This window comes from Schistocerca serialis, chromosome 9 (genome assembly GCF_023864345.2).
Source record: "Schistocerca serialis cubense isolate TAMUIC-IGC-003099 chromosome 9, iqSchSeri2.2, whole genome shotgun sequence".
NCBI classification, from domain to species: domain Eukaryota; kingdom Metazoa; phylum Arthropoda; class Insecta; order Orthoptera; family Acrididae; genus Schistocerca; species Schistocerca serialis.
The window spans coordinates 102927813-102943318 of NC_064646.1; the positions used below are offsets into that span (position 1 = coordinate 102927813).

Below are 15506 nucleotides of genomic sequence, written 5' to 3' on the forward strand. Positions count from 1 at the left end.
TACATCCTCTCTGCCCACTGTGTCCACGCCATCCAATGTAAACAAGATCTTAGTCACTCTTCCAGATAAATAAACCTCTTATTTTCCTGGAAAAGCTATTAAAATTGCTTTTCATACTCTGTAGTTTGTCCATATCTTGCAAAAGTACTTCAAGTTGGGAGTTTGAAAACAAAGGTAATTCGGTGCTAGATGTTATGCTAATCTACAGCCATGACAGCCGATGCCTGACGTTTTCTTTCTGCTGCTCTTGTCCAATGAAGTTTGTGCGGAACCAGGTTTTCATCCACTAAATTTGAAGGTTCCGCCTTCATTCTTGCATACGTCTGTTGCATAATGATCAGCTGTGTATTTACAGAATGGTAAGCATCCCACAACTCTTTGGTCGATGACCTGCAGGAATCTCTCTAGTTGGCAGATGCAGGCAAAAGTGGTCTGCCGACAATGCCAAGTACTGCTTCTCCATTATTGCTCTGATGAAGTTTGCTGTTTGTCTAATCTGGGCACATGTGTAAGTCAAGTAAAAAGTCTGTGCCCAACAGTGCCTTGTGGATGTCAGCCACAGTGAATATCCCAGTAAACGGGATGTGTGGACCCAAATCGACTGTTGCAATTGGTAGTACCATACACTGGGTATCACTTGCTGTCTGGAGCTGTAGGAGAGAATTCAAGATATGAACTGAGCTGCTGTCTTTGGGATGGTGCTTATTCCAGAGTTTGAGTTAGTGAGAAATCACTGATTTCTGTTTTTGTCAAGGCCATATAATCTGCCACAATTCCTGTAAAACTTGGGCAAACTATGAGGGGCATTCAATAAGTAATGTAATACATTTTTCCTTGGTCAGTTTCAGTTAGCAAAATGCAGAATTTGTTCCAGGGGCATCGTGGAATGTTTCTGCTTCAGCTCCCATAGTTTCATGAAGTTCCGATAGTGGCGTATGGTAAATATTCAGGGATATGACAAGAATGATTATTCAAACCAAAAACGTTTTGTACACACAGGCTCTAAGATGCGTAAGAGCTATGAGCACCCATCTCTGATAGTGTGAAATGAATCTCTTTTACTGCAAGCTCTTTGCAAAATAAGGTAGCCATTTTACAGTCTTTGTTTACCAGACTAGTTTGCTTTGAATTACTGTTTCTGTTACATCCCTGAATACTCACAATTCTTCCTGGAACACTCTGTATCTGTAATTCTTTTTTTCCCCTGCTGATTTCCAAATTATCTTGCTAATATTGAAAGAAGATTTAGTGGAAGGGGGGATGTATGTATGGTATCTTTGCTTTACAGTGGTCTTTCAGTTGTGTAGTAGTTGAATGGAGGTCAGCATGGTGAGTGGTTGTTAATCCGGTATGCCAAAGGAAATGACATATTTATAGAAAGCATAAAAACAGGCTGTGTGCCGAATAGATAAGAATATCACCAGATGAGGAGAAGGCATAAGTGCGTATAAATAATTTTATGTTCAGCAGTTGGAAAGTAGTTGTTGAGAGTAGCAGCTGAACTCAAAGATGATATCGTTAGAAGATGAGATGGAAATCCCTGAGCTAAGCAAAGTGGTGCTCATATTCATTTGGGTGAACAACAACTTTCTATAGAATAAATAGTTTTGGTCCAATTGTGGTGTGTAAACAGTTATCATCTCCAAATGACCAAAATAGTGAGTGACACACCAGGATGTTTCAGGTGGTACAGAAGGTTACTTGTGACAAGAACACCACTCTACGCCTAGCTGGATGGGAGTTTTTATCATCTCTCTGTATATAATTGTGCAAATCAACTAGTGTGCTACAATATGTCATCCAAGTGTGTCTGCAACCCACACACTTATTTCCTACAGTTTGCACTCATGTAATTATAGTCAATAATATAACATGATTAATATTGATTTTCTTGTATTTATCAAGAACTCATGTCTTTTTACGTAAGAATCAACCATGTCCTACTTTTCTGGAGTGGAATTAGGAAGTACTCATTGTTATTTTTTATAAAAACAATGGCAAGCCGAAATTAATATAATTTCATAATTGTTGCTTATTAAATAAAATCAAACACATTTTTACAATCAGGAGCCTTTGTACTTTATCAGTATGGGTTAATACTCCAGCAAAAATCTATTGACAGTGTTGAGTTTTTTAAAATAAGTGGCACTAAAAAACTAAGTATCACATTCTCGTGTAACGGTAAAATTTCTCAGCAAAATGTACACTACTGCCTGAATAATAAGAATTTGAAAAACACAGTATGTTAAGCAATTTTGGTATTTGCTAGGTAACTGTTGTCCTAAAGTAAATTGCAAAACAGGAAAAAGGATTTATTTACTCTAGGATTGATACCAGACCAAGTAGAGTTCCTCCACTTTAGTACAGTTCAGTATATTTGTTTATCATACCCTCAAGGAAGAAATAGTTGTGGATGAGGATACAGCTTTTCATGTGTATTATAGATTCAAGCCACGAACTGAATGATACAGCAAATCATTTTCTGGAGTGAAGCAGCTTGTTTCACAATTAATAGGACAATTTATGATTACAGTAAAACACTGTACATCCAGTTTCTCCATGCTGGCATAAAGCTCCCCTACAACAGTTGCACAGTTAGTGAAGCAGAAGCCTCAGGTTTCTAGGAATAAAAGTGGGAAATGGAGAAGATCTCATGGGAGGCACATTTTAATGGCTACTAAATGTCACTAACCTTCCTGTTGGAATATTATCTACAGGTCATTTCTTGACATTGAGGGCAATATGCTGAAGAAACTATTGAAGGCAAAAAAATATTTTCAGCCCAAAAATGAACATCAAAGCACTATGTAGTATTACATCAAGAACTACATGTAGCTCTCCATTTCACAAGCTAAGAATTAGTTACAAAACATCTACTTGGTTATGAGATTGTCAATGTAAACTGTACAGAACCTTGTTTATTTATTCTGTCCTAACGTGGGTTTTCCAAATAATTCCAGTCAATTGTCAGGGTGATTGTCACTTGTAGTAGTAGGCCAAAGGTGACAGACCACCGGCGCTTACCCATTATTAAGCTTTGTAAAGTGAAGTAAATTTTTATGATTAATATTTATTATTATAATAATAATTATTGTTACTGTTTTAAACACTTTCGTTGTTTTCATTTTGACAATTCATTTATAGTGTGATATATTCAATGACCATTAGACAACTCCAGTGCTTAAAAAAGGAGGCCTGGTGATGTAGGTTTGTTTTGGTATCTAGGAAAACACGGCGTTTTGTGGTGGCAGGGTTGTAGGCTGGAGTAACATTGGTGTATATTGAGGTGGAATCAACATTACATGCAGGGAGCTGGTGGCAATCAATTAGGAACTGTTGATGGGGGGATAGAGCAAATGGTTGGTGTATTTGATAAAGGAAGTCAGGCTCTGGGCGATGTGTTAGAGGTGCTGATGAACCAGCACAGAAATTCTTTCATTGGAAATGCAGTGATAAGCCATAATGTGACATCTGAGGTGGTTACACTTGTGTAACATATAGAAAGTGGAAGTGAGGAAGGAGATGGATTTTTTTAAAATAGATTTTTTTGAAAATATAAGAGTATACAGAAACTGATCCCACAATATTATAAGTGTCTTTTACAATTGATGATGATGATGGATTGGATTGTGGGCTGCTCACAGTTATCAGCATCCATACAAATCCCCAACCTTTGCTCAGTCCAATCTCACCACTTTCATGAATGATGATGAAATGATGAGGACAACAGAAACACTCAGTCATCTCAAGACAGCTGAAAATCCCTGACCCCGCTGGGAATCGAAAGCAGGACCCCTTGCTCGGGAATTGAGAACGCGACTGTGAGACCATGAGCTGCAGACTTTTTACAATAGAGGCACTTACACGGGTGATGTGTATAAAAGTAATCAACAAGATGTAATAACATTCAAGATGGGAAGATGGAGAAAATGCAAGGCAGAATTGGCTTACCCCTGCATGTCATTAAGCTAATTAATGATAAACTATATGTTTATCAAATCATAACTGAAATTGAATAAAATTATTGCTCGTTGTATACTGGAAGTCACGAGTAGCCAATAAAATAAATATTGCTCTGCTTTGGTTACAACAGCATTTTACCTTTTTGCCTCCTCCCATGTTATAACAAATTCTATCCCACAATAGCACAAATTTCAGAATGGAGACATTGATTGGTGGGTATCTAGTACAAACACACATGCAATAGGTCAAAAAGTCACACTAGGTTTGGGACTATCATATGTCAGTTTTGCTGCAGTCACATGTGTGTGTGTGTGTGTGTGTGTGTGTGTGTGTGATACTCATCAATCAACTACATTTGACTGCTTGCTCTGCCTCATTTACTAAGTTACATACCTATACCCAAAACTAGTATTATTAAGGAATGTGAATGAAATCTTCAGTTTGTGATCTGCCAGGTAAGTATCACATTTATGATTATGAAAGACAGTGTTTGAGATTAAATACCGAGATCTAATTAAGGGTCTATATCTCATGAACTAAGGAACTTTTAACTGTAAAAAGACAGTTCATGTGTTACAGACCATATGGCATATGCATGGCTGTATACATAAGAAATAGTTTGAAGATTGTTGAGAACTTGCCTTGTATTTTGACAGTTGTACTTTGTATTCTACCCATACAACTAACAATATCCATTTGTTTACCTTTTCTTACTAATAATATGGCATACGGGGGTAGTGTCTTGACTAATAATCAGTATCCAAGATCTTGGGTTAGGACCTAACCATTTCTTAAATTTTGAATAAAAATTATCAAAAATGGTGGCCGAAGACTTCCGGTATAAGAAGTTGTCCTCATTCTGCTAAGATTCTTGACTAGTCCCCCATTTGGATCTCCAGCAGGGGAATCCCAGAAGGGAGGTATTTATGAGAAAAAGACGCAATGCAATAATGAATAATAGGGTAACATTCTATGAGTCGGGAAGTGGAATGTCAGAAGCTGGAACATGATAGGGCAGCTAGGAAATCAGGAAAGGAAAATGTAGAGACTCAATCTATATGTAGTGGGAGTCAGTGGAGCAAAACGGAAAAAAGTCATGGATTTCTGGTCCGAGGAATATAGGATAATGTTGACGGCAGCAGAAAATGGTATAATAGGATTCATTATGAATAGGTAGGTAGGGCAGAGAGTGAGTTGTTACGAACACTTTGGTGACAAGTTTATTATTATCAGAACTGACAGCAACTCATGCTGACAACAGTAGTTCCGGTATACATGCTGCAGTCACAAGCAGGAGATGAAGTGATAGAGGAAGTACAGAGTGTTCCACAAAGGACTTTACAACTTTGGAAATTTTTTCAAACTTATTCTTATGACCTACAGACTTAGTCTTGGTGTCATTTTGAAGGAAAACTGAGCAAGTTTTGAATCATGTGGTATGCTAGTACAAGTGCTAGTGGCAGTTGCAGCGAAGATGGCTGCTTTTATCAGTCCCAAGTGTGCTTGCCATGTGTTTTGGTTTGAAGAGTCAAAGTCAACACCAAGTGTGAAACTTAATTTTTGTACAGAGTATGGTAAAGATCCTCTACGTAAGCCAACTATTTATGAGTGGCATTAGTGTTTTATTGAAATTGGATATTGGTAGAGGCACCTGTTTTTCGCAAAGTGCAAAATCGTGAAATTTTCACGAAATTTCACACATTTTGCTGAAAACGCGAAACTATTTACTTTTAAGCCAAATCGCGAAATAATTCACAAAACTTTGCAAAATCTCGTCATTTGAACTTAACTGCGGAAATTCGATTGGAGTTATGGTAATACAGTCTGGATATCGATTGTACACCATTTCGATATGTATAATATATCGAGTATTCCAAAGACATTCTACAATGTTCTGGCGGTGTATTCAGTACTGCGTGTTGGAAAACGTTGTGGATCGCTGGTGCATTGAGTGTGGTATTTTGTGTTGTGTTGTCATGCTACAGATGATTAATATGGTAGTGACAGTTTTCGACCGAGAAAAGGAATTTTCGTCCGAAGGATTTTATGTTTTCGACAAAAGTAGGAAGGTACTGGCTGTCTCTGAGCACTATTGGACTTAACATCTGAGGTCATCAGTCCCCCTAGAACTTAGAACTACTTAAACCTAACTAACCTAAGGACATCACACACATCCATGCCCGAGGCAGGATTCGAACCTGCGACCGTAGCAGTCGCGCGGTTCCAGACTGAAGCGCCTAGAACCGCACGGCCACAACGGCCAGCTAGGAAGATACTTATGTGCAAATACTGCAATGTGCGTATTGAGTGGCAGAGGAAGGACACGTGCCTGAAACACATTAATAACAGTTCTTCCCATAAGAAGAACAAGGAGAAGGCACTAACAACTACTGGTATAAAAAGATAAGCTACGCTCATGGAAGTCACTGCAGGGGCAAAACGAGCGAAAAATGATAAAGATTAATTCATTTTATCGACTACTCGAGCTTTCCTTGAGGCTAACATTCCGATGGAAAAAGCTGATTATCCGAAGCTGAGAGAATGGATGAACAAATACATACCAGGTTTGTGTAAAGCTGTTGCAGAGGCTTTGTGGATCCCAGTCAGTAATGTTGATAGTGAGATATCATTTTCTAGATACTGCAACATAATGTCTGACAGGAGAACAGCTCTGACTCCCAGTAATATGAAAGTCATCGTATCCTTGTCTTTCTCGGGCTGACTTGTGTGTTGTGTACATAGACTAGGACAGAATAAATGTTTTCCAAACTTTCATGATTTATAGTTTTTATGCTTTTTCAATTTATGTAAAACAAAAGATTTTTCACTGCAAATGTGCCATAAATGTATTTCCTGTACCTTTTGTTGTGTCGGTATCTGGGCCGACACCGTGAAGTTGAGATGGCTGAAAAGGCAAGCTAGACTAACGCAGACGGGCGTGAAGTACTGGAACAGGATACGTAATTAATGTTAGGAAGAAAAGTACGGAGCAGGATTAATACTTATCTTTAATTAATCATGGTGGTACATCGATCTTGACGATACACAGGAGACTTTAAGTACAATCACTGTATGGCTAATGGCGCCTTGCTAGTTCGTAGCCATTAACTTAGCTGATGGCTATTCTGTCTCTCGGCTAATGAGAGAGAAAGGCTTCGTACATCTGGTCGGTAGCTAGGTTCTCGTACAACTGGGGCGAGTGCTCTCTCGTATCACGAGACCTGCCTTGGTGGTGGCGCTAGGTCTGCGATTACACAGTGGCGACACGCGGGTCCGACATGTACTAACTGGACCGCGGCCGATTTAAGCTACCACCTAGCAAGTGTGGTGTCTGGCGGTGACACCACACCTTTTACTGCTGAAAAGTGGAAATAAAATTTAACGAAATTATTGACGAAATGGAAAAAAACCTAGCGAAAAATATACCGAAATAACTTTTTAAAAATGACGAAATCGGGCAAAAATTTTCCCCACAAACAGGTGCCTCTAGATATTGGACATGACATAGCAAATTCTCCAGTCATCCCTGTGCACTTGACAACATTGTAAAGCATTTGAGACAAAGCTTTGTGAAGAGTCCTACAATATCAACCCGGCATGCTTCTCAAGAGCTGGGTATCCTACATATAACTGGCATGTGTTAAGAAAACAGTCGCATCTCAATCCTACAAGTTTACAATTGTGCAGGAACTAAAAGACACTGATAGGATCACTCATAAGAACTTTGGAACATGAACACTATAGCCAAAATGTGTTTTGTGCACTGAGCAGGGGCAAAGTTTATGGACCTTTCTCTATTTAAGAGAGAACTTAACAGAATAGTGCACTATGGCAAACTTTTTAATCCGCTTGATTGATGATGACCAAAAGTGCACCATACATATTATGCAACATGGTGCACTACCAAATAACTTTTTCGATGTCTGGCATTTCCTAACACTCTGTTTTCTATGTTAGTGGTATGCCAATTGCATGCCCCCATGTTCACTGGCCCTGACACCCCCTAACCTTTTCTTTTGGGGATTCATCAAGGATACTGTGTTTCTTCCACCCTTACTAGCTTCTCTACCAGAGCTAAGAGATATTGAAGAGTTCACATCTGACCCGCTGCAGGAAGTTTAGCACGAAATGGACTTCAGATGGGATGTGTGCCACATAACCAATGGACATCACATGCAGCCTGTTTAGGTATAGGGGGAAGAAAAAAAAATATGAATGCTGCTGTAAAATGACACCAAAGCTATGTCTATAAATCAAATGAATAAATCAATATGAGTTTTCAAAGTTGGAAAGTCCTTTTCGATACACCCATTATATGAGGATATTGAACAGGTAATTCAGTACATAAAGGGAGATGAAAATCTGATAATCGTGAGGGTTTGGAACGTGTTAGTAGGGAAAGGAGTAGAAGAAAGGGTTACAGGAGAATGGGGGCTTGGTAGCAGGAGTGAGGAAGGAGGGTTGGGTTGGGTTGTTTGGGGGAAGAGACCAAACAGCGACGTCATCAGTCTCATCGGATTAGGGAAGGAAGTCGGCCGTGCCCTTTCAGAGGAACCATCCCGGTATTTGCCTGGAGCAATTAAGGGAAATCACGGAAAACCTAAATCAGGATGGCCAGACGCGGGATTGAACCGCCGTCCTCCCGAATACGAGTCCAGTGTGCTAGCCACTGCGCCACCTTGTTCGGTGATGAGAAAGAATAATTGAGTTCTAATAAATTTCATCTAGTAATAGTGGATGCTCTATTTAAGAACAAAAATGGAGGTATATGTGAAAAAGGCCCAGAGACATTGTATGATTACAGCTGGAGTACATCACGATCAGACAGAGATTCCAAATTCAGGTACTGGATTATAAAGTGTACTCAGGATCAGATATAGACTCAGATAACAATTTAGTAATGATGAAAATCTGGCTAAAGTTTAAGAGAATCATCTGGAAGACTCAACATGGAAGTGATGTACTGACATACTGAGGGATGATGAGACAAGTTTCAAGTTCACTAAGGATGTGGATAGAGTGATAAGGAATACCAGAGTAGCTAGTTCAGTTGAAGCCAAGTGGACATCTCTAAAACAGGCTATCAGAGATGCTGGCCAGAGAAATATACATACAAGAAAAGTAACTATGAAGAAACCTTGGGTCACAGAAAATATGCTTCAACTGATCAGTGAAAGAAGGAAGTACAAAAATCTTCATGTAAAGACAGGAATACAGCCATATAAATTGCTGAGAAATGAAATAAATAGAAAGTGCAGGGAAGCCAAGGTGAAACGACTGCAGGAAAACTGTGAAGAATTAGAAAAAGAAATGACTGCTGGAAGGACTAGCTCAGCATATAGAAAAGTCGAGACAATCTTTAGTGCAATTAAAAACAAGAAAGGTAACATTACAAGAGCAATAGAAATTCCAATGTTAAATACAGAGGAGAGAGTTGTAATGGATCTGGGAGATGTGTTATTTTTTACCGGATTTGTCGATACCAAATTGTAAATGTTTTCTTATATTTTTTGTCAGAATTTTTTATTATAATTTGCCTTATTATATGTTAATTTACTTATATTTTTGAGAGTGAAAGCATATTGATTACTATTAGTAACTGTGATGAAGAATATCAAAGAGACTGATTACAAGTGGAAGCTTGTGTGTTGTGTAAAATGTCTTTGACACTGGAGTCGTCTTTGACTGTACTCAGTCGGCAGTGAACTCTTGGTGTCCATGGTGTTGACGGTAGAACAATGTGCAGGTCACCGTTATAAATAATTTGGAAGTGGGAAAAAAAAAGAAAATAAAATTATGTTACTATTTTTTTTATATAAACTTTAAGAAGAAACCACATTCGAAAAAATGGTATTTGAAGCACCAAAAATGAGGCGAACACGTTGAACCAGGTCATTTCTGCAACCGACAAAACTGCATTGTGGAATCATACTTCCACTAGACAACTGAAGCCAAGACAAATATCGCCTTGTAAACATTTTACGGAAAAGGTACTGTCACAAAATATGTCAAATTTAAGTAAATAAAAAGTAGTGACCATATTTCAAAGTGGATAAGTGGAACAAGTACTTTGAAGGCATCTATGAGAGGGAGGAATTGTCTGATGACTTAGGAGAAGAGGAAACTGGAGTCTATATGGAAGAGATAGGGGATCCAGTATTAGAGTCAGAATTTAAAAGCTCTTTGGAAGACCTAAGATCAAATAAGGCAGAAGGGATAGATAATATTCGATCAGAACTTCTAAAATCATTGTGGGTGAGAGGCAATCAAACAACTATTCAAGTAGGTGTGTAGACTCTATAAGACTGGCAACATACTATCAGACTTTCTGGAAAACATTATTGACACACTCCAAAGACAGCAAGAGCTGATAAGGGTGAGAACTACCATATGATCAGCTTAATGGTTCGTCCATCTAAGTTGCTGACAAGAATAATATACAGAAGAATGGGAATGAAAATTGAGGATCTGTTAGATGACAATCAGTTTGGCTTCAGGAAAGGTAAAGGCAGCAGAGAGGCAGTCCTAATGTTGCATTTGATTACAGAAGCAAGACTGAAGAAAAATCAAGACATATTCATAGGACGTGTCGATCTGGAAAAAGCATTTGGCATTGTTGAATGGTACAAGATGTTTGACATTCTGAGAAAAATAGGAGTAAGCTATAGCAAAAGAGGGGTAATGTACAATACTTCCAAGTACCAAGATGGAATAATAAAATTGGATGACTAAGAATGAAGTGCTCGGATTAAAAAAAAAAGAGTGTATGACAGGAATGCAGTCTTTCACTCCTACCTATGTCGAAGGAGCAATGATAGAAATAAAAGAAAGGTTCGGGAGTGGTATTAAAATTCAGGGTGAAAGGATACCAATGATAAGATTCACTAATGGCGTTGGTTTCCTCATTGGAAGTGAAGAAGAATTACAGTATCTGCTGAACGGAATGAAAAGTCTAATAACTAAGAATATGGACTTAAAGTAAACCACAGAAAAATGAAAGTAATGAGAAATAGCAGAAATGAGAATAATGAGAAACTTAGCAAAATTGATGATTATGAAGTAGACACAGTAAAGGAATTCTGTCAACTTTGAAGCAAAATAAGCCACAACAGAGGAAGTACGGCGATAAAAAAACAGACTAGCACAGGCAAAAATGGCATTCCTGGCCAAGCGAAGTCTACTAGTATGAAACATGGCCAAATTTGAGGAAGAAACTTCTGAGAATGTACCTTTGGGGCACAGCATTGTATGGTAATGAATCATGGACTGTGGGACATCCAGAAGAGAAGAGATTGAAGCATTTGAGATGTGATGCTACAGAAGGTTGATAAGTAAAGAATGAGGAGATTCTTCACAGAATCAACAAAGAAAGGAACATATGGAAGACAGTGACAAGATGAAAGCACAAGATGTTAGAACATGCGTTAAGACAGCAGGGAATAATTTATTTGGTACTAGAGAGGAAGCTGTAAAAACTGAAGACAAAGATAGATACTTCAGTAAATACAACAAGTAATTGAGGATGTAAGTTGCGAGTGCTAGTCTGAGATGAAGAGGTTGTCACAGGAGAGGAATTCTTGGCAGGCACACCAAACCTGTCAAAAAAAGGTGGGGCTGGGAGAGGAAGGGGGAGAGAGAGAGAGAGAGAGAGAGAGAGAGAGAGAGAGAGAGTGAGTGTGTGTGTGTGTGTGTGTGTGTGTGTGTGTGTGTGTGTGTCAGCATTTCTGATGCCCCATGGTAACCAATACACACTTTTTTGTTGCCACCAATGGGTATTATGTGTGGCTATTTTTTCTTTCTATCCCTGCACAGCTTTTGTAACTAACAAAAGCTTTAGTATTGGCTATTGGCAAAGGACATTTTGTCATCCTGTACCACAGCAGAGGAGAGCCACGAATCTACTTAGAAATCTTGTTGGCCTTTATTCATAATTCTGAATGATATTTAATAATCAAATATCTGTTGTAGGATTCTGTGAACTATGACTGCTTAAAATCAGCCAATAAATGAAAGAAACAGCACTACTTGAAAACTGAAATAAAAATTTTATTAAGTAAATATCATACATAGTATAGATATGTGTTTCACATACTACACTGAGTTACTGGTAACACGCAAACAACAACATGTCATCATTCTCTCTGAATACTGCTATTAATATATCTTACAATCTAACAACAGTAATGAATCACAGTTTCAACTAAGACATAATGACTATTTGGTGCCATAGTACACACAGCAAAATGAATTTGCTCACACCAAGTATTCCCCACATCACACACATTTTCATACTTTCCTTACTATCTTGTACATCTGAAGCCATTGTCTCAAACACACACACACACACACACACACACACACACACACACACACACACACACACACACAAATATATATACATGTACATACTTTACAGTTAACAGAACTGTTAAGTACAAGGTTTGACAATAGTATATTTACATACTAACGATACTGTATATGTGTCAGAAACAATTTGTAACAGAGATCTTTCCTTTTCTCACTTAAAATTTCAAAAAATAATGACAACAAGATTAAAGTTATATCTTAGTTACTTCTGGATAACTGTTTTTGCTAAAGAAGAGTTTTTACAATGAAAAATATAGTCTGAAATACAAATATTGGAAAAAAATACATCTCAGGTTTGACCTGCATTTTATAACCTTTCTAAAGCCATGAAAAATACTGGCATCTGAAAAAACTGTCATACATTTCACTATCACTATAATATCAATATTTTGGCTACAAAAATAAATATTCTGAATCTGAAAATGTTAAATAAATCATAATACAATCCTATAAACCAGTTTCACAAAAGCCACAGGACTTCTCAGTCATGGTGTCAGAAATAAAAATGTTAAACTGGATGTTACTACTAAACTTTAGAGAATTCATGTGTTTCAGTAGCTGAATTCCATTACTGATGTGTATTGTTTCAATACTGGCAAGATTCAAAACATGTATCACATGGTTTTTACTAGCCTTGGTCATTTTTCACATCTTGCAGGGCAGAAATTGATATGCTTGGTGGGAAGGAAATGTTAGAAAAGTAAAACTGCCAATACAATTGTATGAAAACTAGAGCTGAACAGAATTTCAAATCCCAAATTCTCAAAATTATAATGGGGAATATATACATGCAAAACAATGATTTATTTTATGATAATTTGTGCGGCCTGTCCTCTTAGATGCTTAGAACTCACATATTCATTCAGTTTCATCAATGTTTCTGGAATGTGGCTACATTTTGATAAGGAAGACAATTAGGTAAATACATTCAGTTTGGAAGATCGACAGATTTCTGTAACATTAGGAGATGGAAGAGGAGGAACACTGCAGGTGAACTTCAAGGTTAAAGCTTGAGTGAATGGACATAGGTTAATACTTCTAGCAAGTCGCTGTTTTGACACATCATTTACATTATAGACATAATCTATTTGCACCAGAAACAAGAAATAGAACAAATAATAAAAAACGCATTAGTGAGTCACTGAATAAACCAACTATCTGCCTCAGCAGACACTCAATTCCATTTTCAGTTTGAAATACACTTACTGTTGATTTTATACTGAAATAAATCAGTAAATAGTGAACATACATTATGCAAACACTACCAATATGAAATGCCTCGATTTTGTTGGGCAGACTGCAAATACCACATGACTCATCAGATTAGGTATTCTGAGATTCAGGGATTTGATACTAACATTTCAGCTGGAGCTAAAACTGAAAATCAAATAAATGAACTATTTTTCAGTGCTATTTAAACAATATTACATTATATTTAAACAATATTACATTAGCACAGCTCAGGTTACCTCGTGAGAACACCATTACTCTGTGGATTGACACCAACAACAAGGGGCTGTTGTTCCTTCGGTCTCAAATTGACCATGTCCAGTCCGTCTGTTCCAGGATTAATTTTTAGGCTCTCTGAACTTGGATTCCGCTGTAGATTTGCACGGAGTGGTCTTATTGTTTTCAGTTTGGTTGTCCCACTAAAGGAAAAGTTTACACCCAGGCAGCTGTCAAGCGGATGAACTTGGGTGGAAGGAGATGTTGGAGTCACATTTCCACTGTCACCACTGTCATCAACAAGCTTCACAATCGGAGTTGTCAACTCATAGGAACTCTGAGACGGCCGAAGGGGCTTTGGCTTGGATGCCAGAGGGGATTCAGATTTCAATGTAGATGTGTCAGATAATGTTTTAATTGTCTCTGGAGCATTTTGTCTCTCTGTCTTTACAATACCATTTGGCTTAGCCATCTTCTGCCCCATGTGACGAGTGTCTGATGTTTGAGAATAAGCCTTTGTAGGGCCACCGGAGGTAGCAACAGCATTCGGTTTCTGCTGTTTATTATTATTGTGAGTATTGCTGAAAAGTGATGACACTCCAGTGAGACGGGCAGAAAGATTTGGGGAACTAAGTGCAGACTTCAGGGGATAGGGAGCATGTCCATGATGCTGTGAACTCAGCTCGTCGGCAGCAGAACTCGACCTCTGAACTTCTGTGGCTGGTGTCTCAATGACACTTGGTGCTGGCGTTTTAAGCGCTTCAATCTTTGGTTTCTGTGTTGTAGACTTGCGTCTCTCTACAACTGCGACTTGCTGAATTAAGCGCCGTACTTCTCCTGGAATTTCTATATCCTTTCTTGTGTCTACCAGCTCTGAGATGAAATTTCCCATAGTTGTAATGCTCACTTCCAAGCTTCGAACTTGCGCTTCCAGCTTGTTGATGGTTTGTTGCTGTCTGTGGGTAGCACTTGTAGCAATCTAAACAAGAAATTTGATATAAAAGATTTGTATCTTTTACAAAACAACCTAGATGATTATGGTATGAACAATGGAGAAGAGAAAATACATATTAAAACAAACAATTGTATTAATATTTAATGCTCGACGTTTGCTTCTTGTTCTTTAGGTAAGAATACACAAATATGCTTTATCAAACAATGGAAACCCCAAAAAGTTCAACAATGGAAAATCCAGGAGGGAATGCAACAATATTATGAAAAGAATCAATTTTTGACAAAATAAGGTAACTGGATAGATAAAGAAATCTACTTACCAAGTGGCGGCAGAACACAGATATGAAAGATTATAATTAGGCAAGCTTTCAGAGCCACTAGCTTGTGTGTGTGTGTGTGTGTGTGTGTGTGTGTGTGTGTGTGTTTTTTTTTTTTGTTCTATCTCTGATGAACACCCTGTTGGCTGAAAGCTCATTTTCTGACAATCTTTTGGTTGTGCCTGTCTGTGAATCACCATCTCTGCTATATGGTGAGTAACACCTATCCTTTTCATAATATTGTTACAATATAAGGAAAAGATAGCTTGCTGTTTACTGTGAAGATGACTCATTAAGTTGCACACAGTTGTTCCTGTATGCAATGTAATGTGTTATCTTTACCCCTAAGTAGCAATCTATCTTCTCCTTATGTTGCAAATATGTAACCTTTTAATTGCTCCCTTTATCTATTCTTTCTTTCCAAATTATTTAACCTGTCATCATATATGAATATATGCG

The 15506-nt window shown here is 38.0% G+C and overlaps 1 protein-coding gene across 5 annotated transcripts in view; it reads right to left on the minus strand.

Annotated features, from left to right (window-relative positions):
• Window positions 1–11988: 11988 nt before the first annotated feature.
• The window catches only part of LOC126418503 (TBC1 domain family member 4), an 885912-nt gene continuing 882394 nt past the window's right edge, over window positions 11989–15506 (minus strand). For all 5 annotated transcript variants that reach the window (XM_050085291.1, XM_050085295.1, XM_050085292.1 and 2 more), the window contains 2 exons: window positions 13800–14755; window positions 11989–13707 (listed from right to left, as the gene is read on the minus strand). In XM_050085291.1, coding sequence (XP_049941248.1) covers window positions 13692–13707; window positions 13800–14755 — 972 coding nt within the window. In that variant the 3' untranslated portion in view covers window positions 11989–13691. The remainder of the gene's footprint in view (window positions 13708–13799; window positions 14756–15506) is intronic.